Here is a 24,401-nt window from a genome sequence, read left to right as displayed (position 1 = left end):
TTCAACCTCATCTCTTTTATTTTTATATTTTTTTATATTTCTTTATTTTTTAATTATTAATTTGGATTTTTTACGTAATCCACAACTCTTGGCCTACCTTTTTGTTTCTCTGTCCCACTCGCTTGCTATTTTGGGTGCGAGATATTTTAGCGTTTATCCCACACCACAAAATATCATTCGCAGCTTTTCTCATTTTTTTTTTATTTTTTTAATTTTAATTTTTAGCTGGAACTATCTTATTTTTTATTTTATTTTGGAAATTTTTTTTTCCTTCACATGCTGATTCATGGTTGCTCCACCTTCTTGGTGCCCGTAGTGACGTAGGGTACGTACAATTTCACACTTGAAATTCATCTTTAAGATTGATATATATCTAGATTTATGTATCCAGAACTTATGAAATGAAAAATCCGAACCACTCAATATTAATTTTAAAAACTTAAACGGCCTGAATCTCTTTATCCATCTCTTAACCATCCAAAATCCTTTTTTTTTTTTCCTTCTAGTAAGCTAGGCCTTAGTAAGCAAATCAAAGGAATTGTCAAGCTGGGGCAAGCTTAGTTGGTTTTTAGCAATATCGATAAAGCGGAAAAAACATCCTACTGTTGATAATTACTTTTTAAGTAATTTATGTGTTGTCTAAGGTTTTAAGATTTCTTGGTTTTCCTGTTTTGAACACGAGATCTCAATCCATGTTATTATAACATTCTTTTTAACCCACAACATTCTAACTTCAAACTGTTTTCCTTTATTTTAGTATAATTTAGTGTAAAAAATCGTTCGTACTTACCAAATAAAAATTGAAGAAAGATAAATGAATGATGACTTGGAATTTTTCTTTCTCAAAATTATCTAAACTGAATGATGATTTGGAAACTTTTGGAGAAAGAAGTGAGTTGGCTGATAAAGAAAGTGACGTGTGAGCCATAAAAGCGCGAGTACAGTAGCTGTAGTGTTTCCGCTGCGAGTAGAGCTTCTGGTATCTGGTGGCGTAATTATCCAGTGGTGGCTGAATTTTCTCGCACCCAGCGGAGGAAGTCAAGACAGACGCCCGCCACGTGCCGACCGCCTCCTTCATCGACAGCCACAAGATTCCATGGAATTCTCGAGCTTTCTATTTTCTCACCAAAACAAAAAAATAATTAAAATTAAAAATACATAAAACAAATCCAAAAAGAGATAAAAAACAACGACGATTCTGACGTGGCACCTCCTGGTTTCTTCTATTTTTCTCATCGCACACACTATTCACCACTCTCCCTCTAATACAGTCTCTCTCTAGAGCTTCCTCTCTCCTCCTCATTTGCCTTCTCCTTCTTTATTTTTTCAGTATTTTTATCACTTGGGTTTTTGCCGTTTCTGCCATCCAAGTGAAACCCAGTCCTTGTATCCTTTTCGGAAGCAAGAAATCGACTCCAATTTTTGAGGACCGGGGAGCTGTAGGAGGCATGGAGGGGTTTTTGTGAGAGTCAAGTTTTAAGAAATGGACCGGAGAGCTCAGAGAACCGGGTGGTTGAACCGAAAGAGTGTAGATTTATGAGTATTTTCCTGGTGTATGAGTGTGGGGAAGAAAAAGACAAGGTTTTGCTGTGGTTTTTGCAAGCTCAAGGAGTAAGGAGAAACGGTGTCGTATCGCGGAGAGTTGAGGAAGAGGTCTACTTTGCTTGGTGGGTTGCTTAATGGGATCTTCAGACATGGCTGCTCAAGTATGTATCCACATATTACTGAATTTATCTCATATTATAACCTGCGGACCCTGTTTCAGTGAAATTTTCTATGGGTCATCGAATTCCGTAGGGATTTGCCTTTTTTTATTAAAAGCGATATTATTACTTTAAGCTACGCTTACGGCAGGAGCAGGAGTTGAAATCCACCAACTGCTATTGGGATTTACTTTTAGTTTGGACTGTTAATTATGTATAAACTTAGGATTTGAATTTATGAATTTATTTGAATTTGGAGAATTTCTGGTATTTCTTTGAAGGGGGAGATGAATTGAAAGAACCCTTTTTCTGAATCTGTACGGTTCCTTGTGGAAATTTTTACTGTTGAAGTTTTTAATATTTATGGTAGATTTTTAATTATGTATTGCTTTTTATGTAGGATGAGTTTGGTACTGGTTCAGATGGTGTTGTCTCAGCTAGCAATGGGATCTTAGTGAGTGCTGGTGGGGTCCAGTTGAAGGATGATCAGTTCTCTAGTGGAAACGACTTTACTCCCAAGGTTTTAATCTTTTGCAGTCTCAATGTTTCTATTTTACTTTGTTATCTGTCTCGTAATCGCATTTTCTAACCAGCGTCCGGCCTAACCGACATCTGCAGGTTATTTTGTTGATCAAAATCATGATTAGTTGTTGTGAGACCAACTCCAATAGAGGACTTAGAATCATGAGTAATTGTTCTAAGACAAGCTTTATTCACTTGCCTTTTGTTTTTTGGATTTTAATAGGTGAGAAAACCATACACAATCACTAAACAGAGAGAGAGATGGACTGAGGAAGAGCATAAGAAATTCCTTGAAGCTTTAAAGCTCTACGGTCGTGCCTGGCGAAAGATTGAAGGTAAATTTTGTATGAAAAGCGTCAACAAGCAATTTATTACTAAGTCTCGGCCATAAAAAGTTGGATGAGATTGCATCTCACTTGTTGGTTTGAGCATATTTGATTTCTTGTTTTAAGGAACATCTATGATCTATCTGCTGTCTGCTGAAATATTCTGTTTTGATGACAGACCATGTTGTCACAAAGACTGCAGTTCAGATTCGAAGTCATGCTCAAAAATTCTTTTCTAAGGTTTATGCTCTTATACCATAATATCTATATCCCCATCGATTAATGTAAGTTCAATTTCGTTGACTCCAGGCATGTAAACCGTACTTGAAGGGTCCATGCTTTCCTGCTTGATGTTTATTCTGACTCCTCGGTTCTCTCTTGTAGGTTGCTCGTGACCCGAATGGTGGAAACACAGCCTCAGAAGAGCCCATTGACATACCTCCTCCGCGACCAAAGAGGAAGCCAATGCGTCCTTATCCCCGAAAACTTGTACACCCTCTTAATAAAGAGACCTCCACTGTAGAGCAGTCAGCAATGTCCACATCTCCAAATTTATCTGTTTTGGAGCAAGAAAACCAATCTCCAAAGTCAGTCTTATCTGTGATTGGCTCAGATGCAATGGGTTCAACTGATTCAAGTACACCTAGTGATGGTTTATCCCCTGATTCATCTGCTGCTGGTGTCAATAGTGGGAACTTAATTCCTTCTGAGCCCAACCCATCACTCGAGGAAAGCGGATCTACAATTAACAATTGCTCGCTTCCTAACAAGCAATTAAAAATGGTATATGCTTGTTCTTTGGCATATCTTTCAAATTTTCAAAAAGAATAAGCCTTTTATTTGATGTTGATACTCTACTGGTTGTGTTTGCTGAAAATGTCCAGAAGCTCGAGTTATTTGCCACGGATGATGTTGATGCTAGTGGAGGTTCAGCTGAGGAGGCATCTGCCCGAACCCTTAAGCTCTTTGGAAGGACTGTATTAGTCACAGACTCCCACAGACCATCTTCTCGAGCTGCGGGGGATTCTAAATCACTGCCTTCTGATGTGCAAGAGGAGAAACCTGTGCAGACATCATTACCATGTAACCATACAGATATGGAATCTGCATCCGGGAGTGTAGAACACGTTTGGGATAATTTTCCCTATGGCAGACATCAAGGCATCTACTTTATGCAATTTCAGAATCAAAACTCAAATGTAGTAGAATCTGGTACTAATGCTTATCCTGTACCATGGTGGAACATATGTCCGCCTTTTATTCCATTCCATATGCAGCAGCAGCCAGTGAATGAAGATGTTGATTCTAAGAAAGTTGAGAGGGAAGGTTCTTGTACCGGTTCAGATGCGGGAACAGCCAGTGATGACGAAATTCGTGACAAAGAAGTTGAGACACAGGGCGATCGACATGTTTCTGACAAAGAACGAGAGCCAAACTCGGTTCTTCAATTCAAGGTGAGTGCAAACTCCGCCTTCTCGGTATTAAGAGCAAGCACCGGAAAGTATAGAAAAGGATTTGTCCCGTACAAAAGATGTGTGGCCGAGAGAGACGCCAAGTCCTCAACAATGGCAAGTGAGGACAGGGATGGGAAAAGAGTCCGCCTTTCCTTTTAGTGCCCTCCTGCCGGTATTGGGGTTCCTTGTAGAGTTTTCTGGTGTTAGTCAAGACTCGAGGCCCTGCCCTTTTTTCACAGAACAAGTTAGGAACATGTTCGTGTGCCGTTAGCGTATGGTTGACAACGACGTTTATCGTTTTTGAGCTGCCACTGGTGGATGACTCAGATTGAATGCAGCCAGTAGTAGCTTTCATTTGGCCTTGGAAATTCTAATATGATAAGAAGTGGTGGTTTTGACCTCCCACTGTTTTAAAAGGCTACTTTGCCATTACTTGTATCTCCTTGTTTTACTGTTTACACCCAGGACTTGGTACTAAAGCTTTCATATTATTAATTCTCATTCACTTCCTTGTTTGTAACTGTGAATTTCTTTAAACGAGATTTTACATGACGCCCTTATCACCCCTCCCAAAGTCAAACGCCTAATTGACTTGCTAAGCTGAATAACGACTCAAATTAGTTAGTCACGGACATGACGCTGCTGCTTTAATGAATCGTCTTCAAGCTCATACTTGCCATATCACCGTCTTCGATTATGAGAATGTAAATGTTCAAAAGTTTATGCATAAGAGAGCATTTGACAATTCAGTCTGTCAAAAATAGCCCATTGGGCTTTTCTTGGGCCTTTTTAAGCCTCATTTCTCTTAGGTCTCACGCCTAGTGGGCTCGGGTTCAAGGGGATTGTTATTAGTACCGTGACAATTAATTAAATTAATTATAGATAATTAGTTGCAATCCCTATTTTAATAACAGAATTGTTATTAGCATTTCTCTTAGGTCTCACGCCTAGAAGTGTTTATTTAGTCAATTATCTATTAGTTTATCAAAAAAAATTAGAACGAAATGCATTACATGATGGATTTAACTGTGAGTGTAGAAAATATGTAGTAATTAATGAAAAAAAGATTAAACACACCATAATCATTTATATATAATGATTTACTACAATATTTTACACTTTATACATTGCATGGTAAGATACATGAGTGATTTAGTACCACATAAAGTTCCTATGAGGTTCAAAATTTTCACTATCTTCATCATCTCTATGTGTAGAGTAAGTTTATTGTGAAGAGTATTCATCAAATGATAAATCCCCAAAATAATTTTGCATGTAATTGTTAACATGCCACTCATATAAATATAAATATTTTAGCATATTATAACTAAAACATAAGTGATATATTGTGGTTAAGGTGTTGGAGGAGTAAAATGGGAGGGGATCAAATCACCTTTGTGTTTTTTTTCCCTCCCTTTTTTTCCCTTCCTTTACATCAATATTTTCGATATTTTAGCGATATTAAACAAATATTTTGATAAAATATTGCTGAAGTGTGAGCGAAATTATCGACATCGATATTTTCCGATATTATCGTCGATATTGTCGATATTTGTACGATATGTACATGAATATGTTCCGAAATTTCCGTGATTTGAAAAAACTGAAATATCCTCGATATTTCGTTGATATTATCGATATTTCAGACTATGCTCATATTAGTGAATTTGTGTCCTCCTCTCTGTGTAGGACATCTCTTGTAATTGCACATTCTAGTATTCCTTCCACTTGTATTTTGAATTAGTAGTATGCTATGAACATGTCATGCATCATCACTTTTAAATTGTTGGCAGTTGATTTTTATATTTGGTTAAGGTTTGTACTTGAATATTATATTGCGTGGTTAAGTGCAAAAATTATATGCATGTTTCACATGTTTTCGGCATATGCATTCATTAAATAGCTTGCGTTACCCTCAAGTGTCGACCAACACGTGACCATCTCTTTGTCCTTCAGACACCAAGATCAGAGTGTTTCAATTGCTAACCTATTGTGAGGTTAAGTCCATCTGTTCTCCACCTAAAATGAAGAATCAAAACTCTTAAACTTGGGGAATTGGATTCTTGATACTAAGGTGGTATTCAAATTCCTCATAAATGAAGCGCATCAGAAATCCAACTTTTGAACCAATATTACCCCCATTATTTTTTGCTAATTTCAAAACGCTCCTTGCAGATTTACCTACCCCAACCCCACCATTGTAAATAAATAAAAAGTTCAAAATGTCTTTTGGTATTTTGGTTTACCTGTAAGTGAGATATTTGGTGAGAATTGAACGTGTTATTACTAGCATATTATAAGATTAGCTCACATTTTAACGGTAAATAATATCATTTGAAAGAAAAAAAAAAAAAAAAAAAGAAAAAAAAGAAAAAGTTTTTATCTTTCCGTCTTTACCAGCAGCTGCAGTCACTATGTCTCTCTTTCTCTGGGTCACTCTCTTACTCACACTAATCCTTCCTTCAAGAAGAAAGCGAATTAATAACACCGACAACAAAAAGCCGACGACATTCAAACAAACAAGCCCAGAAATGTGGCCGGCAGCTCTCCCCCTGCTCCTCCTCCTCCTCCTCCCACTCGCGCTCACCTCTACCGCCCTCTCCCACTTCCACTCCTCCTCCTCTTCCTTCCCCACCGCTTCCTCCTCCCTCTACGACTGGAGCTCCGCACGCGCCACCTACTATGCCGCCTCTGACCCCCGCGACAAGGTGGGCGGCGCGTGCGGCTACGGAGACCTCGAGAAGGCCGGGTACGGGCTGGCGACGGTGGGGCTGAGCGAGGCGCTGTTCGAGCGGGGCCAGATCTGCGGCGCATGCTTCGAGGTCCGGTGCGTGGAGGACACCCGATGGTGCATTCCGGGGACGTCGATCATCGTGACGGCGACCAACTTCTGCGCACCGAATTACGGACTCATGGCGGAGGGTGGGGGCCACTGCAACTCTCCGAACAAGCACTTGGTGTTGCCCATCGAGGCCTTTGAGAAGATCGCTGTTTGGAAGGCTGGCAATATGGCCGTCCAGTATCGCAGGTTGGTCCTTCTGCTTTCACGCTTCGGCATCCATTTTTGTTGCATTCTACTTTACTCTTTTATTTTTATTTATTTATTTTTCCTATGTTGTCAAAATAGAATGCTTTTGGTGTCTTAAATGTGAATTATAATTGAAAATAATGTTTGAAAATTACAATTGAAAATGGTGAATTTGATTCAACACCAAGTTGTTGGCACATAAAAATCTATTTAAAACTATTGAAAATGGTAACCACCACCATGGGGTGATTCAGTTGTTGGCGTTTAAAAAATTTAATTATAACTACTGAAAATGGTAACCGCTGCGGGGTGGTTCAATTGTTGGGACGAATTTCAGGCTGGTATTTCACACGGTGCGTCTAGGTTTGTTTCTTGGCGTTGGTGAATCACACGATGGTGGCCAAAGGAGGCTGCCTCTGTGAGACTTCTTGGCCTCGGAATGACGAATGCCGTGGCGAATCCGCCAGCTGGTCCTCTTCTTCGAGAAAAAGAAAACGTTTGAAAATGGTAGCATTAGAATAGCAACTTGTCTCTACCATGCAAACAAGGTTTGTGCAAAGTGGTGGATAAAGTGTTCCTCGTTAACCCATTGCGTCCTGGTTCATACTCTCCCATTTCCGTTAGTATAGATTATAATAGTGATAATGCTTGTAATAAAATTAAAAATTAAAAATTAAAACAAGGTTTGTATCTAATTAAAACAGCTGAAAATGGTGATGGTATCTGCCCAATTGGTATTAATTTTGATTAACTGCTAGTAACACCGCTTCTGTGACGCAAATTTGGAATTAGCCTATAGGATACGATGCATCATTTGAAAGTTCTTTGTTTACTGTCTTTGTAGTGCATCTGTGGTGTTTTTTGGTAGTATCTTTGTAGTGCTTGAGTAGTTCATTGTTAGTGTTCTTGTAGCGCATTTTTAACAATTGAGTCTAAAGGTCCATGGAAGTTTAAAGTTCCTTATCCAATTGTTAGTGTTCTTGTAGTCCTTTTGTAGAGTTTTGGTATTTGTTTTGTAGGAACGCAGATAAAATTTAAGAGGCAGAACTTGTGATGTCCATTCTCAATGAATAAACGAGTGTATGTGTTGTGTACAAGTGCATGCATGTGCATGGTTGGATCAGCATTTGTTGCGATGCTTTGGCATTTATGTTTGAATCTCTGACCTGACTTCTGTCATTCTGAGATTTATTCCGCTTGTTCTTGATCATTTTGTTTTAAATAGGATCAAGTGTAGAAAGGAAGGAGGAATTCGTTTCACCATAGATGGTTCTAACATCTTTATATCAGTACTCATCAGCAATGTTGCTGGTGCTGGAGACATAGTTGCGGTGAAGGTCAAGGGTTCAAGAACCGGTTGGCTTCCAATGGGACGGAATTGGGGCCAAAACTGGCATGTAAGTGCTGATTTACTGAACCAACCTCTTTCTTTCGAGGTCACAAGCAGTGATGGCCGCACAATTACATCTTACAATGTTGCTCCCAAGGCTTGGAACTTTGGGCAGACCTTTGAAGGAAAGCAGTTTGAGTCTTAAAAGCACCATTTGACGAAATAGTGCAAGATCGAATAAATTAAAGAAGATCAATGGCCAAAATTAACAAGGGTGTGTAGGAAGTGAAAATGAGTGTGAATAGCACTATCCTATGTTTATTCTACTTTCTTTCAGTAGGAAAAATATAGTTAAATTGCAGATGATGTTGTACAGAGATGTGTGTCGAAGCTTAACTATCAAAAGGCCCCGGAAAGTAAACCGAGATGCTTGAGGTATAGGTTCCTTCCGGATTATGGTGTCATGCTGATGCTCAGGGCATGCTATAGAATTATTATAGTTCAATAAGTGTCGACTGGGTGTAATGATGCGAGACCAGCTAGGGACGGTGATAGGGGATTGGGCTAGAACTGCTCCGGTTGCTAGGGTAGCGGCTTGCGGGTCTCGGGAGATGAATTCAGTGGTCTGATAGCGGCAGGGTGTGCAGGCAAGAGTATATTTTGCAGTAGTGATAAATTTCTTTGTTCTGCTTATGGTCGATTGATCCATGGTTCAAATGTCTTGCGGAATTTTCCTCTTCGGGTTTAATCTAGTTTTGTTAGGCGTGTTTGCAATTGTGCTTGCTGGTCACAAGGGGTGCACCCCTAACTAACTTGTTCTCGTCGTATTCACGGCTACGTGCAATATTCGCAGAAATTTGCAGCAGCTAACTCCAACGAACGAACCTAATGACATATTCACTTACTAACCTGGAATTAGAGTGACACGAAGAGGAGTCGGAGCCGCTCCCATTTCCGGTCATCCCAAAACACATCAGTAATCATCAAACTTTGAGTCAGTTCGAATATTAAGCACCTGTACTTTAAATTCATCCACAGAACAAGAATCTTACAGAGAGTTGAAAGAACCAATTACATTGTCCAACAGATACAACACCAGAAGCAGAACATGTTACGCGCACACCAGAAAACACCACAGAATTTACTCAGCACAAGCGATGATGGACTCGTCAACAAAACTTTTGAAAAAATCTACACGAACATGTTCTCTCAATCGTAACAGACTTCAACCTGCTTGTCGTTCGCAAGGTCCTATGGTAACCAGAGATCGTCGACTGTTTTCTCTTACCGGTTTAAGAAAAAGACCCTAAATGCGAACACGTTAGGATTAACCCCTCCCCCACGCAACCCATTCTCAAAATGAAGTCCAACTACTAGGTTTCAATACAAGAATTATTCTTCGGGATGAATAGTTTTCCCCTTTGTCTTTCTGTTCTTCTCTTGATCATCCCCAATATAGAAAGGAAAAACCAAACGCTTCCTGAATGGCAATCATCATCTTTCTAACAGATTAATTTCGTAAGTTCGTTTCAACCTAGCCCGAAGAATGGGATAACATACAAGTTCCAAGCATCCAGTCATACTTGCAGGCAAGCAATCTGTCATGTTGTAGTATTTTGGGAGGTATCACTAGTGTTCTCTATATACTTATTTAGCTTGCTTACTTAGAGTACACTTTATCTAACAAGTTTCATAACTTTTCGTAAAGAGAGCAGCTACTTCTATGGATGCCTACTGCATAAACCTCGCATACAGGTAAACACTACAAGCTTCATGAGCATTGGATTCCTTAAGAATAAAAGCAGAACATAAGTAACAATCAGTAGCAGAAAGGTGAAGGGCCCATACATTCACAACTATTCAAAACATGGTGCAAAACCATAAACTCGCTCCGGGGTTAAAGCTAGCAAAGAAAGCACAATAGAAGCAAAACAACAAAAATTTTCGTGTCCACTATAATCTACAAAAAGTGTGAAAAGGAGCATGTATTTTCTATCCAGGAAGCTCCTTTTGAATGATTCAACAACGGATGTGTATTGTCTTGAGTATAGACTACACAATACGTGTAAGTAGATTCAATATTTATATAAATGCAATGAAGATACAAATGAATTTCAATCTCAATTACTATCTCACATAAACTATACTGAGTTAATCCGGGGCGAAGAGAGAAAACCTGGCAGAAACCGAAGATGCACGATAAAAGTAGGAAGCAAAGGAGCCAACCGACTTCCCCCATGAATCAAAAGCTCTCCCGTATGAAATCAAACCACCGAACCGGAACAGGACATATACCAAGAGAAAACAAAAAAGAATCAAATCAAAGCTTCTGGTGAGACTCGATGAGCAATGCATTGAGCATGATGTGCAGCACTGCTTCGTAAACAGGCATATCATAATGCATTCCATCGACCGTACATCGAACCCCGCAATTCCAACTCAGGGACTCAATGTCCAGTAACCAAAGGGGACCGCCGGCTTGCCGAATAAGCTTACTCTTTTGAAGCTCCTTATCATACTCGCCACGCATTGCATCAGTCATCCTCTCCCTCTTCTCCTCCGTATTCAACATTGAGTTTATCAACGTGGGCATGCCAACCCAGAACAAGTGCGGCCTCCGGGCCGAACCAGAGCCTGAAGCCGAGCTGGTTTCCGGCTTATTGGAGCCGGTCTCCAGCGAAACTGGCAACAAGGACGCCGCAGACCTCCTGAGTGATTGCAATTGAACACCGAAATCTGAAGCGTTGGTGAAGTGCAGCATGTGCCATAGCCCAGAACCCATCACCAACACATCGGGGAAGTTCCGATTTCGCTTGAATTTCGTCACCAGATTGGTCAAATTCACAGTGTAAGGAGCCCAGATGAAATCCAATCGCATCCCGATCTCACCCACCACAATCTGATAATCACTGTGCCTCTTGAACAGATCCTTGTTCACCATCTCCAGAGGCCCAGAATCCAGAACCAGACTCAATAGCGAAAGCGCCACCAGCCTCGCCTGAGAGTCTCCGGCCACCACGACCCACGAGCCGTTGAGCAGATCGGAGGCGTCGAAACGACCCAGCTTCTGAAACCCACATGCAGAAACGGCGGAGGAAGAAGCCCAAGCCCACGACTTGTCGTAATTGACGGTGTTGTTGTCGAGGGGGTTGAAATTGGGGGAAGGGGTTACCTCCCAAACGACGTCGTGGAGGTGGGAGAGGCAGGAGTCGCGGCGGTTCTCGAAGACAACGACGGAGGAGACGGTGGTGACGAAGTCGTTGACGGTGGGGAAGTAAGGGGTGAGGTGGACGCCGATGGCGAGAGTGATGAAGAGAGCGCCGCTGAAGAACAGCATCTTGTTGCGGCTGAGATGGTATCCGGCCATGGCCATTGGGACCAAAACGACGACGCACGCAGCCAACACCCCTAATTGCACAGCTCCTATCATACTACAGTTACTCTTCTCATCAGATCAAACATCTAATCGGACCAGAAAATATTTGAATTTTCGGTGCCTTGCGAATTAATCAATCTTGTATTTTCTGCGTATTGCTGTACAAAATTGACTGTAAATTTATCGACCGGCTCTGAGAGGAACGTTGCAGCGGCAACAAAACAGAGAGAACGAAGAAGGAGGAGGAGGTGAGTGGGTGTTGGGTTGTGTTTTGTGTGTATTTTACGGAAGAAGAATGATGTGACTCGTCTCGCTATCGAAGGGGTCGAATGTCAGACAATAAGGAGCACTGATGGTTGGGTTGGGGTGCGGGTGGGGGATGGGGGACCAAATTGAAATAGAGAAAGATTTTGTGCCTATTTCACATTTAGAGGTTTCTTAATTTTATGCTTAATGACAGGTGTGCCCACTAAAAGTGTTTTTGACGAACACAGATCCTCTCAGGATCCGTGCAACAGGAGCCCGAGGATAATTGGATTCGTCCCCATTAAAATTTGATTCAACGACTACAAACAAGGGGCTCTCCTAAAAGTTATAATAATTATAGTCGTTGAATCAAATTTCAATGGTTCGGATCTATTGATCCCCGGGCTCCGGTTGCACAGATCCGGAGAGGATCTGTGTTCGTTTTTGGGTCCTACTTTACTTCCCGAAACTTATTTTATTTCAGCTTGCCCTCTAAATCGGAAAAGGATCCTCGCCGGATCCTTTTCCTAGGGATCTGTTTGGACCCAAAATTATATCATCGGTCCAAGTAATCAAGACCATTGAGTCAGCAAAATTTTAGACCGTTGAATGACAAAGTGTTTGAAATGATTTTCAATTGTTATTGGGAAGTGTTATTGGCACTCCAAAATTCTCATTCTATACTCCTCACAAGTGTATATTGTGATTTTAATCATGATATTATCTCTTAGTAATATATTAAATTATTTAAACCTAATATTTGTCTAAATCTCGATTGATTCGTAGGATGATGGAATATAGGCATATGACCTTCATGCATGGTCACGGCTGGATAGTGGATATATTAGCATGGGGGTTGGATAGAATTGTTGGGGTGCATGGTCTTCATGCATGCAGAGTTAACTTGCAGATAGGATAAGTTCCAGTAGCAAATTGGATAAGTATATGCCTTAATTTGAAATTCATTAAACGGGATCAGGATGCATGGATGGGTGATGGAATTATGATAAGCTAAGAAGCTTAGGTAGGCTAGGTTTTTGGTCATGATGGGATAAGCTTGGATTAGGTTTTTATTTTGATTGAAAAGTCAGCCATCTGGAAGATAGGCTTTAGCCTATGCCACATATCAGTCTTTCATCCTACGAGTTTGAGTTTCAGTTGGTTTCTACGAAATTATCAGGCCGTTTCAAGCAAAAAAGTATGGATGCTATAAATACAGAGTCGTAGGCAATATTTAAAGCCCCTTCCAATTCAACACACAAATTGTCAAGTGCAAAGTTTTTCAACAACCTTTGAGATTTTGTCTTCTCCCCTTTCTTCTCACCAACACATATTCAGTTTGGATAAACAGCACTATAAAGGCAACCAACGACATCTTCAGTTTGGATAAACAACATTAGAGCCGTAGAATTAGCTGATTAAGGAGCACCTTCAGTTTGGATAAACAACACTACTTCGAGAACGACTGATTATTTATCCAAGTCTCGGTCGACAAGGATTTTCGAGTCCTTATTGGTAGATGTCATCTCATCAACCTTCTCGGCGAAGTGAGGTGTTACCAGGTTACTACGTTTGACACATTGAAAGCTGAATTTGATGTTGAACTTCGCAGAAATAGCAGCCTTGTCTCAGGCTCTAGAACCGCAGAAATAGCAGCCTTGTCTCAGGCTCTAGAACCCGACGGCCGAGACATGTTCCTTCCTCGGCTGCAGTTGCGATATTAAGAAATCAGCAACGCGCCCAAAGCCACATCAACATATTTTACTCCCTGGCAGAACTCAGCTGACGAGTTGGCACGCCCCGCACACAACCGAATGACGTAGTTAACTTATTAATTACTTGGCCTACGCGCCACATAGGCTAGGTAGTTTTAGGATCAACAGAATCCTAGGGATACCGCAATCGTGTCCATTCATCGTACATCATGCGATCAGAAATTATTTAAAATTTAAAATTCAAATATAAATAGTACCTAACGAAAATTGACCTCATAATGTACAATAAACGGATACGATTGCGAAATCCCTAAGATTCCTAGGAAAAGGATCCTCGAAGGATCCCTTTCCCTCTAAATCATATATTTGTGTGTTTAACTTTATTCTCTAACATTATTTCCGTTAATTTTTCTATTCATGTTGTGTGTGTGGCACCCACGTGGCAAAATAACACATAAAACTTTCGTCTTTTCGAGAGATTTTTCAGTGTGACCGTCACACGAGGTGATACACCACGTGTTCCTATATAAATGGTGGGTTATGTGTGTTAAAGGGTTAATAACTTAAAAATTAAAATTTTCCACCACTTGCATAAAAACACATGGTGTATCATCCGTATTCCCGTCACAACTAAAAATTTCTCCATCTTTTCACTTATCCCAGTAGGTAATTTGTGAGGAATAAATAGAGGTGCACTTGGTTTTTAATTTTACTTATTTTAGATATTATTATGTTTATTAAAATATATTTTGAAAAATAATGAACGTAATCACTTACCGTCTCAATATGTGAGTTTTTTTGTGATATATATTTTTTGAAATCTTCATGGAACAAGGATAATTTATGGGAAATGATAAAAATAAAAAATAAAAATAAAAAAACTCTCTCAAAAGTTGGCTCAATTCTCTGCCACCACACGCATACATATACACATGCTTGACCATCATCGAACTCACCATCTCAACGGACACCAGCCATTGAACCTGAGACCTAATGGAAGCAAGCTTCAGCACTTGGACACCACGCCAAGAAGAAGACCAGTGACAAGGATAATTTAGGTATTATGAAATCTTCACTCTTTTCACCGTCTCTCTTTATATACTAGCATATGACAACACATAAAGTGTGTATGATCATTTTTTATTTTCGTTCTTAAAATAGAAGGAAAGAGGAAGAGGGTGAGAGAGAACTGGGAGCGGGGAGAGCGGAGATAGGTCTATTTTTTATTTTTAATTAAATATATGTTAGAATTACAGGTACGCGAGGCTTTTAAAAATAAAAATAAAATGTTGTGTGATATTACATTTATGTCCATGTTTTTTTATTTATGTTCAGTTTTGATTAAAGATAGAATAGTAATTTTATAAGATTTTGGTTGACAATGAGAAATCTATTAATAGTGCAGATATATTGATAAATATTGTTTGTCATTTTTTTATGTTGGGCTACTTCATCTTTGGGGCCATGTTGGGCTTTTCAATCCATTATCTTCTTCTTAATTTAGTGAATTTTTAGGTCATAACTGGAGTATTCGATACGCTTCTTATTAAATACGATCGAGATCATACGTATCCCTCTTAGCTTATGTGAACATTTTATATTTTTCATACTAGCCGACCTCTAAGTTGAGTGAACTTTAAAGGAAAGAGAATCAAACTTGAAATCAAGTACAAAAGATAAATGTTTGTAATCAACTGAGTTATAAACTTTCTACAACTCGTGAGAATTTATAAATACAAGATATAACAGGCATGGAGCTATGTAGGGGGCTGAAATAATGGACTGTAACAAGAGAAAACTAGAAACCTTTTATAACTTTGTGTTCAGTTGTAACATCCATTCACATGAGCAGAGCCCAATGACAAAAGAAATGCAGCCTAAGCCCAATAACCTATACTTCAGTTTCCCCAAAAATAAAAAAATAAAAAAAAAAAAAAAAAATCCTGTACTTCATGAAGGTAGGGCCCATGATTTTTCACTTATCTTGATTTGTAAAACCACCTGGAATACTGGGATTAGCTAGATCCTAGATAGGTTATGGAAAAGAACTAGGATTCTCTTTTCTTTTTTCATCATCTTTCATCCGTTCCTCTCATATTCTCTTATTTTGTTTTTATCTTGCTATAAAAAATTAATATAAAATATTGACGTGACTTAATCGTGACCGTTCAAATAGAAGAGGAGGGAAAAAAAAGAAAAGAGAGAATCCTACTCCTATTGAAAATGGAAGCTTTTGCAGGGAATGGCTAAAAAAGGACTAGGCTTCCATTCCCTTCTCTTTCCATCTCTCTCTCTTACATTCTTTTATTTTGTCTTTCTCTTGCTATAAAAAATTAATATAAGATGTTGACGTGACTTAACTGTGACCGTTCAAATAGGAGGGAAGGGAAGGAAAAGGAAAAAAAAGAGGGGAGAGAATTCTACTCCCATAATTTGGTATGAACTAAAATGGGGTTTTCTTTACGTATTTCAGCATGACTATGAATATATCAGCAGACTTGCAGTCATTGTTTACATGGAACACAACGAGGTTTGCAATTTGACAAATTTGTGTGCAAATGTGTTTAGCAGGATTTCATGATCACATACATAATTTAAGGATGCCATGTGCGTGCTTTAAGTAGTATTTGGGTACACTGCAAGGAACTCTGATTCTGATATTGTGTATGTAGACTGTACCGATCAAATCTTTTATATGGAAAATTCTATGTAATGTTTTCAATGTAAATGGTTAATCTTCTATGACACAATCTTTTATATATCTTTTAAACATAATCCTTCATACAATTTCTAATCCCGCAGCAATATGCGGGGTATAAATTTCTAGTTAAACCTAAAGGCCTCGTTTGGCAGCTCGGACTGTACTGACTATTTTTGTCGGATAGGATAAATAGTCACCGGATAGTACTGACTAAATTAGTCGGGTGTTTGGTGCAGTATCGGACTAGTGACCGTATTATTTATACTGTGTTTGATATTATACTAGATAGGAGGCATCAAACTTTAAAATTTTTTTTTTAAAAAAAATGAAATCATTTTTTTGTTCCCAGGTCTCTCCGCACCTCCCAAACACCCTCCCTCTCTCTCCCTTCTTCTTCCCCGACGATAGAAGAATCCCAAATAATTGTTCCCCAGCTCTCTCCGCCACACCCCCCCAAACTCCCTCCCTTTCTCTCCCATATTCTTCTTCCCCGACTAAATAATCCGGACATTTTGGTTGGTTTTATTAAGCGGGTGTATACCGTATTATCCTATCCGACCGGTTAAATTAATCCGGTGCTTATTTAGTACGAGTGAACGCCAAACACCCGGGTCCATATAACTAATCCTATCCGATCCTTTATCCGATCTGCCAAACAGGGCCAAAAAACTTCCTATGAGCCGGCTTTCTAGCTACACTCCAAACTATAGGACAAGGGCTTTGTTGAAGCATAGTTAGCTCCAAATTGAAAACACCGGACGCTACTTAACATATTAAACTAACAAACTTACAAGAATGTAGCCTCTCGTTGAAGGGCAAAACAAGAACACCTCATAGCTAGGCATTAAAAACATCGAAAATTCAATCTCCTAATTGACAAGTAATTAATTAAGAACACACACACCCTATAAATTCCTCCACATCTTCCTCATTGTGTGATACCACAAACTCAAGACAATCATATACACAAGAGAGAGTCGATAAAGATGGCGACAGAAGATGTTGTTCTCTTGGACTGCTGGGCTAGCCCGTACTGCATGAGGGTGAAGATTGCCTTGGAGGAAAAGGGCATCAAATATGAAGAAAGAGCTGAGGATCTCTTTGGAGGCAAGAGTGAACTGCTGCTCACATCCAACCCAGTTTACGCCAAGGTGCCCGTGTTGCTTCACAAAGGAAAACCATTGTGTGAGTCAAGCATCATCGTCGGCTACATTGAAGAGACCTGGGCTTCCCCACCATTGCTCCCATCGTGCCCTTATGCTCGTTCTCAGGCCAAGTTCTGGGTAGACTACGTTGACAAGAAGGTTAGTATGTTTTTATGTACTTTTTTGTCATCAAATTTTAACTTTCAACTTTTGAGAGATTTGATTAGTCCTCCCCTCGATCAATTTTTTTGCTGTTATCAAAATTTTTATTGACTAAATGAACTCCCGCATTTTTTATGTATTCAACTCCCACTTTGAATCTTCTTTATTTCTAGCAGTTAGTTACACGATGATGTTATACACACACGCGCGCACACACACACACTATTGGTGAACAAAAATTAGATTTATATTCATTCAAATATGAACTTATCCTAAACTTTCTCTATTTTTAACAAGTAACATAGTAGTAATGTCATATTATTTGATGACCAAACTTGATGATCTTAATTATAGTGTGCACGTATAAATGTACTGACTTCATGATATTCTTGTATGCATGAAGCTGTTCGATGCAGGAGGCAATATATGGAGGACCAAAGGAGAAGCACAAGAGGTGGCTATAAAAGACTTCATCGAAGTCTTAAAGCAGCTAGAGAAAGTTCTTGGGGACAAAGATTTCTTCGGTGGCGATAGCTTTGGTTTCGTTGACATCATAACGATCGCTATAACGAGCTGGTTCCTTGCATTCGAAAAATTTGGAAACTTCAAGGTTGAAGACCACACACCAAAGTTATCAGCTTGGATTAATAGGTGCATGCAGAGAAAGACAGTAGCCAAAGTCATCCCAGACCCAGAAAAAATCTATGAATTCGTCATCAACCTCAAAAAAATGATGGGGATGGAATAGAGATCGAAAATCGCGACATCGTTGATGATCCGATTTACTAGTACATTGTGTACTTGGACTCTTAATTTCCGTTCCGATAATTTTAAAAATAAGGAACAAATAATAATTTTCGTTCTTCTTGATCAGTTGCTGTGATGTACGCGATAGAGTAGAGAATAGGAAAATCAGTCTTCTCCGGGCACACTTCTTGATCAATGTTCCAGTGCCTTTTCGTATAGCTTGTATTTAAAAAATGTTGCATTGTTTTTCTGTAGTTTTTTTTTTTTTTTTTTAACATGCTACAATATTTGAAGTTAGATAAGTTTGCTGTATTATTATGTTTCTTTTATACCGACATACATAACTTGAACATTTTATTCTACTTTTATTTTGTACTAGCTTCTTGTCAACCGTCTATGCGTGTGGAGTTGACTTTTTTTTTATTTTTTTATTATTGTTTTATCTAAATTACATATCAATAGGATTTTCTTTGTCAACTAAAAGTGAGTAAAAAAACTATTTAGTCTTCTATCATAATAAAAAAGTTAAGAGCAATAACGTAATTTACAAAACAAATTTTGTTGTTTTTTGTTTACTTAATTAAAAATAGTTGTTTTTTTCATTAAAATATATATTTATAAATAATGAATGTAACCGCCTATAATCCCACTACGTGAATTTATTTATTTATTTTTAAAATCTTAATGAAAGAAGGATAATTTGAATATTATGAAAGTTTCCTCCCTCCCGTCATACCCAACCTACCTCCTACTCTCAAATGGCGCTCTCTCCTTTCGGCGCCGTGACTGTCAATCGATCGAGGCTTTCATATCTCAGTATCTACAAGTTCCAAAACTTCCCAATATCAGTAGGGAAAGGTTGTCTGATAGCTATTTTATTTTGGGGTTTAAATTAAAAGGTCTTAATATAATGAAAAACACCTAATAAACTTTTATTAACAGTAAAAACAAAGCAGTGACATATTCTCGTAAATAAGTTTCTTTTGGTAGCTGGCAAGGGATGAAGCGGCCACATGTAAGGCAGCAAAGGAGGTTATAAAAGCTTTAGCGTTAAGAGTAAACTTTTGTTGCTTCTCCTAAACAATATATAAGGAAATATCATACGGTATTATATGTAATATATCTTGTATTATATTTACCTAGATAGGTTTGAGTCAAATCCCATTAAATATGGGACACTGATTCCTAGCCATTAATGTAGGGTTGATTAGGTCATCTCCAACCGAAGGAGAACCAAATGGTCATGTTTATCCCTATAGTCCTGCAAGAAATTATATTTTAATGAACAGTGTCAGATAATATTTTATACAATCTCCAACCGAGTGGGCTAAAGAGTCATAGGCCAAATATAGTCATTTGACAAAAAACTGCATCTCCAACCAAAGGGGCCAACTGGCCATAAGCCAAACATAACCCCTTCAATGAATAATTTATTATTTTAATTGAATTAATATGGTTAATCAATAATTTATTATTTTAATTGAATTAATATGATTAATTAAATTAAACAATCATATTAAAATAAAAGTTTTTGGATATATTTTGAGTGCCACTTGCCACAATAACGAAGAAAGCGTGGTATTCCTTGCACCTGCCACAAAATGAAGCTTGACATTCTAACGCTGGAGGGCTAGGCTAGAGGTTGGAAATGGCTAGTCCCCTGGCCTGATTTGGGGTTTTGGTTGATGGGGCCCACAAGCCCTTTGGCCTAATACTTGGTTGGAGACGGTTTTCGTGTTATTCCAAGCTAGTTTTAGCCCTATGGCCATTTGGTTGGATCAGTTGGAGATGACCTTAGTTGACTTAGTGGTGTATATACTGTACAATATACTTAAATGAAATATACGAAATTATTCAGTTTGCCAATTTCACGGCCTTTACAATATTCAATCATTTTAACATGGTATGCAAAGCATAAGGTTCTAGTGCTTGATTGCCTACATTTCAACCATCATCATTTCCAAACATCATGTCAAACACATTAGTTCAACCACCACAAAATAATCAAACCAATAACAATATCGACATGGATTCATCAGGTCCATACTATGTTCATCATTCAGACAACCCCTGTCATATGACCGTTTCAAAAAAATTAAATGGACCCAATTATCCATCTTGGAGTACATCTGTGATCCATGCTCTCACAGCCAAGAACAAAATTGGCTTCATCAATGGCTCTATTCAACCCCCCTCATCAATAGACCAACCAAAAGATATGCTTTCTGGAGTCAATGCAACACTATGATTTTATCATGGCTTGCTCAATCAGTTGAATCTGATTTATCTAAAAGAGTTGTTCATGACAAAAACGCCCAAAAGGTGTGAGAAGATTTCAAAGATCAATTTTCACAGAAGAATGCACCAACAATCTATCAAATTTAGAAGTCCATCGCATCTCTCTCACAAGGCTCCATGACAATCTCGACTTATTTTACAAAACTTAAAGGCCATTGGGATGAATTAGAGACATATCGACCCATTCTTACCTGCGATCAAACAAAGGCACATAATGAGCAAATAGAAGAAAATCAGATGATGCAATTTCTCATTGGCCTCAATGACGTCTACAACGGAGTTCGCAGTAACATTCTTATGATGGCACCATTACCTAAAGTTCGTCAAGCTTATTCACTTGTCATTCAAGCTAAAACACAACGACAAATGACATTGGGACTAACCGAAAATTTCTTAATCGATGCTGCAGTCCAAAGTTGATCGAACCATTCCTCTTTCAAGAATCTTTGCTGTGAATACTGTGATAAAGACGGACACACAATTGACAATTGTAGGACTCGAAAATATTATGGCAAGTTTTGTGACAAAAGAGGTCACACTGAAGACAACTGTAGAATAAAGAATAGGATTGAGGATTCTAGTTATAGGGGAAACCAAGACAAGAAACACATCAACAAGCCTCACTCACGTGGGTCTCATAGCAACAACCCACGTGCTGCCTTCCTTGCTGCAAATGTAGTTGTTGGGTCATTTTTTCTTGCTACCAACGCAACGTATGGTCATCACCTTGCTGCCAATACAGCAGTTACCCCCTTTCAATTGCACATGTCTCAATCAAATGCTTTGCAAAGACCTTTAGCAGAACAACTTCAACAGTTGGCCCACGTTGTATCCATGATAAATTTAAACCATGCCTCTGGTAATAACAATGTTTATGCAAACGCTGCAGGTCTATCCCATTTTACTGTTGCTTCTATTAATTCTATATTTACAAAGCCTTGAATTCTAGATAGCGGGGCTACCAACCACACCACCTTAGATTCTTCACTTTTCAATAAAACAAAACCTTCACAGATATCCACTGTTGAATTACCCACTGACTCTTCATCCACAATCATTTCCTTTGACACCATATCGTTCAATTCTGATATCACATTAGATAATGTTTTGTGTGTTCCTTTTTTTCACTTAAATCTCATGTTTGCTAGCCAAGTCACTGATTCTCTAAATTGTTGTGCCATTTTGTGTCTTGTAGCACTTGGCTACGAGGAAGATGATTTGATCGGGTAAGCAACGTGGTGGTCTTTATTACATGTTGTTGTTGCAACGGACGCCCGTCTCCTATCAAGTTTGCCATTCCTTCAATTTATGGCATATGCGACTTGGACATCCTTCACCTACTTGCCTTAAATTAGTATTTCCCTCATTATTTTCGAATAATATTTCTTTTGATAATAATTGTAACGCTTGTCCCATAGCCAAACAAACTAGACTTCCGTTTCCTTTAAGTTTTATATCAACTCATAATCCATTTGATTTACTCTATTATGATATCAAAGAAAATATGCATTAGATATTTTGCAGGATTCTGGGCTTACGGGGGCACATCCTGACAAATTTTCAATGGAACAAAATTTGAAACTCACTCTCACTGACAGAGCATTGTTAGATGATCCCCCCCAAGTAAAGAAGACTAGTTGGATGATTGATTTATCTTATTATCACCAGGCTGATATAGTCTTTTCAGTTTTCACATTGAGTCAATTCATGCATGAGCCTCACAAACCTCATTGGGATGCAGCTTTACAAATTCTCAGGTACATCAAAAGTACTCCTGGTCAAGGTTTGTTATTCCCTGTCTTTGATAATCTTGAGTTAAAGGCTTTTTGTGACTCCAATTAGGGGAGGTTGTCATGCCACAAGAAGGTCAGTTATAGGGTATTGTGTTTTTCTTAGAAATTCTCTCATCTCATGGAAATCCAAGAAACAAGACACTGTATATTGCAAGATTTAAAGGTTCCGCAAAAGGCTCCCACACCGTTATTTTGCGACAATCAAGTCACCTTGTATATTGTAGCTAATCTCGTTTTTCATGAGTAAATGAAGCATATTGAAATTGATTGTCACATTGTTCGAGAAAAAACTATAAGCTGGAATGATTAGTTTTTCACATGTACCTACATGTTTCCAGTTAGCAGATTTATTTACGAAGGCCTTGGCGGAGGATCAATTTGTGACACTGCGCGACAAGTTGGGACTTCATAATATTCACTCTCCAACTTGAGGGGGAGTATTAGGAAGTATTATATGGTATTATATGTAATATATCTTGTATTATATAAAAGAACAATACTTGACTACTCAAAGATGATTAGGTACTCCTACTCAAAATTTCTCAAAATTGTTCGTTGTCAATTTATAGAACTTCGTGTTTATAATCAAAACCGTTCATATTATAAATCACCTTATAAAGATTGCCTCTGCAAAATTTAAAAAAAAAAAAAACAATTAAAACTAAGGTCGTTTAGTCATTAAACTGTTTAAAAACAAATGAACAGTATTGGTAAAAGTATTATGAATCATCTATGTATTTGCTATAATAGATTGACTAAACGACCTTAGTTTTAATTTATTTTTTACATAGATGATCTTTACATTATGATTCATAATATGAACAGTTTTGATCATAAGCACAAAATACTCTTGTCAATGAAATATACGAAATCTTTCAATCTGCCAATTTCATAGCCTTTACAATATTCAGTCATTTTAACAAAATAAGGGGTTATATTTATAAGAACGCTGTTGCTGTCGTTTTTCACTCTATGACTTTTCATTTTGCTTTTGAAGGAAGTTGATGTCTGTTTCTTCTTACGACTCAAAGTTTCATTTTTATTCAAAGGACATCAAGTGAGATAGAAGAAGAGAGAGGGGGTGTTGAATAAATTAAAAGTGGCAGCAGTTAATACTGTGGTCCCAAGTCGGAGGTCACCGATGATTTAGTCCGCCAGCCATGGCGGATCGTGATTCATGGATGCGGTCACTCAGCAAATTTTCGTATTGTTTTCAGAAAACTTTTGTTGGAATGGCAATATACTTTTCAGAGTTTAAAAGAAGGTTAAGCTTATTGTACAAAATTGTGGGTGTCTAGAGAAAAAGAAAAAATAATTTTGGTTTTCAAGAAAGTAAGGGTGTTCATAGACATTTTTGGATGTACATGGAACTACTATCTTATGAGACTGTAAATTTTAAACTTTCAAATTTTCACATTGTTTGGTGTCAAGCAAGAACCATGGACCCTTTAACTGTGGGTTGAGTAATTTCTTTTGTGGCCTTCTATATATATGGCAGAAGCTTTGCTCATTCACACATTTTTTTCATTTGTGAACTTTTGATATTTAACTAAATCTCAATCGTACATACACTCGTGAATAAAAATGTGCCGGCGAGAATTTTCGTATATATGCATCTAAGAGATTCTTGGCCAGTTCACCTATAAATTTTTTCAATACAACAATATAGTTACAGAAAGATTTTGGTTGTCACACAATGGTTTAACCATAATAATTACGAAAGTCAAACTTAAGACCTCCCATTTACAAGTGGAGATGATTAATTACATACTAAACCATAGTAGTACATAACATTTATTCTAATATATTTACAAAGTTTGATTCAATAGTTAATGACTGAATTTTCTATTAGAAC

The 24,401-nt window shown here is 38.3% G+C and overlaps 4 protein-coding genes across 4 annotated transcripts; 3 read left to right on the top strand and 1 right to left on the bottom strand.

Moving 5' to 3' along the window:
- Nucleotides 1-1,361: 1,361 nt before the first annotated feature.
- LOC103959917 (protein REVEILLE 1) lies at nucleotides 1,362-4,517 on the top strand. The gene is made up of 6 exons (XM_009372296.3): nucleotides 1,362-1,706; nucleotides 2,104-2,223; nucleotides 2,449-2,560; nucleotides 2,730-2,791; nucleotides 2,936-3,334; nucleotides 3,436-4,517. Exons 1-6 carry the CDS (start codon nucleotides 1,680-1,682, stop codon nucleotides 4,162-4,164), a joined length of 1,449 nt encoding a protein of 482 aa, XP_009370571.2. The 5' UTR covers nucleotides 1,362-1,679; the 3' UTR covers nucleotides 4,165-4,517.
- A 1,888-nt stretch (nucleotides 4,518-6,405) lies between these two features.
- On the top strand, nucleotides 6,406-9,137 carry LOC103959916 (expansin-A13). The gene is made up of 2 exons (XM_009372295.3): nucleotides 6,406-7,033; nucleotides 8,259-9,137. The coding sequence occupies exons 1-2, from the start codon at nucleotides 6,420-6,422 to the stop codon at nucleotides 8,566-8,568; spliced, it is 924 nt and encodes a 307-aa protein (XP_009370570.3). The 5' UTR covers nucleotides 6,406-6,419; the 3' UTR covers nucleotides 8,569-9,137.
- Nucleotides 9,138-10,260: 1,123 nt separating this feature from the next.
- On the bottom strand, nucleotides 10,261-12,073 carry LOC103959915 (protein ALTERED XYLOGLUCAN 9-like). The gene has a single exon (XM_009372294.3). The coding sequence runs from the start codon at nucleotides 11,791-11,793 to the stop codon at nucleotides 10,684-10,686; it is 1,110 nt and encodes a 369-aa protein (XP_009370569.2). The 5' UTR covers nucleotides 11,794-12,073; the 3' UTR covers nucleotides 10,261-10,683.
- Nucleotides 12,074-17,387: 5,314 nt separating this feature from the next.
- Nucleotides 17,388-18,456, top strand: LOC103959918 (probable glutathione S-transferase). The gene is made up of 2 exons (XM_009372297.2): nucleotides 17,388-17,705; nucleotides 18,112-18,456. The coding sequence occupies exons 1-2, from the start codon at nucleotides 17,388-17,390 to the stop codon at nucleotides 18,454-18,456; spliced, it is 663 nt and encodes a 220-aa protein (XP_009370572.1).
- Nucleotides 18,457-24,401: the final 5,945 nt, after the last annotated feature.

Source organism: the organism of the source record quoted next, unplaced genomic scaffold (genome assembly GCF_019419815.1).
Source record: "Pyrus x bretschneideri cultivar Hongxiangsu unplaced genomic scaffold, Pyrus_bretschneideri_v1 Contig71, whole genome shotgun sequence".
Lineage (NCBI taxonomy): Eukaryota > Viridiplantae > Streptophyta > Magnoliopsida > Rosales > Rosaceae > Pyrus > Pyrus x bretschneideri.
The sequence above is the reverse complement of the archived record's forward strand: the minus strand, read 5'-3'. Positions and strand labels throughout refer to the sequence as shown.

Bases quoted from the DNA above. Each gene is read 5' to 3' on its own strand.
- LOC103959918 (XM_009372297.2), top strand. From the start codon at position 17,388: ATGGCGACAGAAGATGTTGTTCTCTTGGACTGCTGGGCTAGCCCGTAC. The intron at 17,706-18,111 runs GTTAGTATGTTT...GTATGCATGAAG, and splicing joins TAGACTACGTTGACAAGAAG to CTGTTCGATGCAGGAGGCAA.
- LOC103959917 (XM_009372296.3), top strand. From the start codon at position 1,680: ATGGGATCTTCAGACATGGCTGCTCAA. The intron at 2,224-2,448 runs GTTTTAATCTTT...GGATTTTAATAG, and splicing joins GAAACGACTTTACTCCCAAG to GTGAGAAAACCATACACAAT. The intron at 2,561-2,729 runs GTAAATTTTGTA...TTTTGATGACAG, and splicing joins TGCCTGGCGAAAGATTGAAG to ACCATGTTGTCACAAAGACT.
- LOC103959915 (XM_009372294.3), bottom strand. From the start codon at position 11,793: ATGATAGGAGCTGTGCAATTAGGGGTGTTGGCTGCGTGCGTCGTCGTT.
- LOC103959916 (XM_009372295.3), top strand. From the start codon at position 6,420: ATGTCTCTCTTTCTCTGGGTCACTCTCTTACTCACACTAATCCTTCCT. The intron at 7,034-8,258 runs GTTGGTCCTTCT...TGTTTTAAATAG, and splicing joins ATGGCCGTCCAGTATCGCAG to GATCAAGTGTAGAAAGGAAG.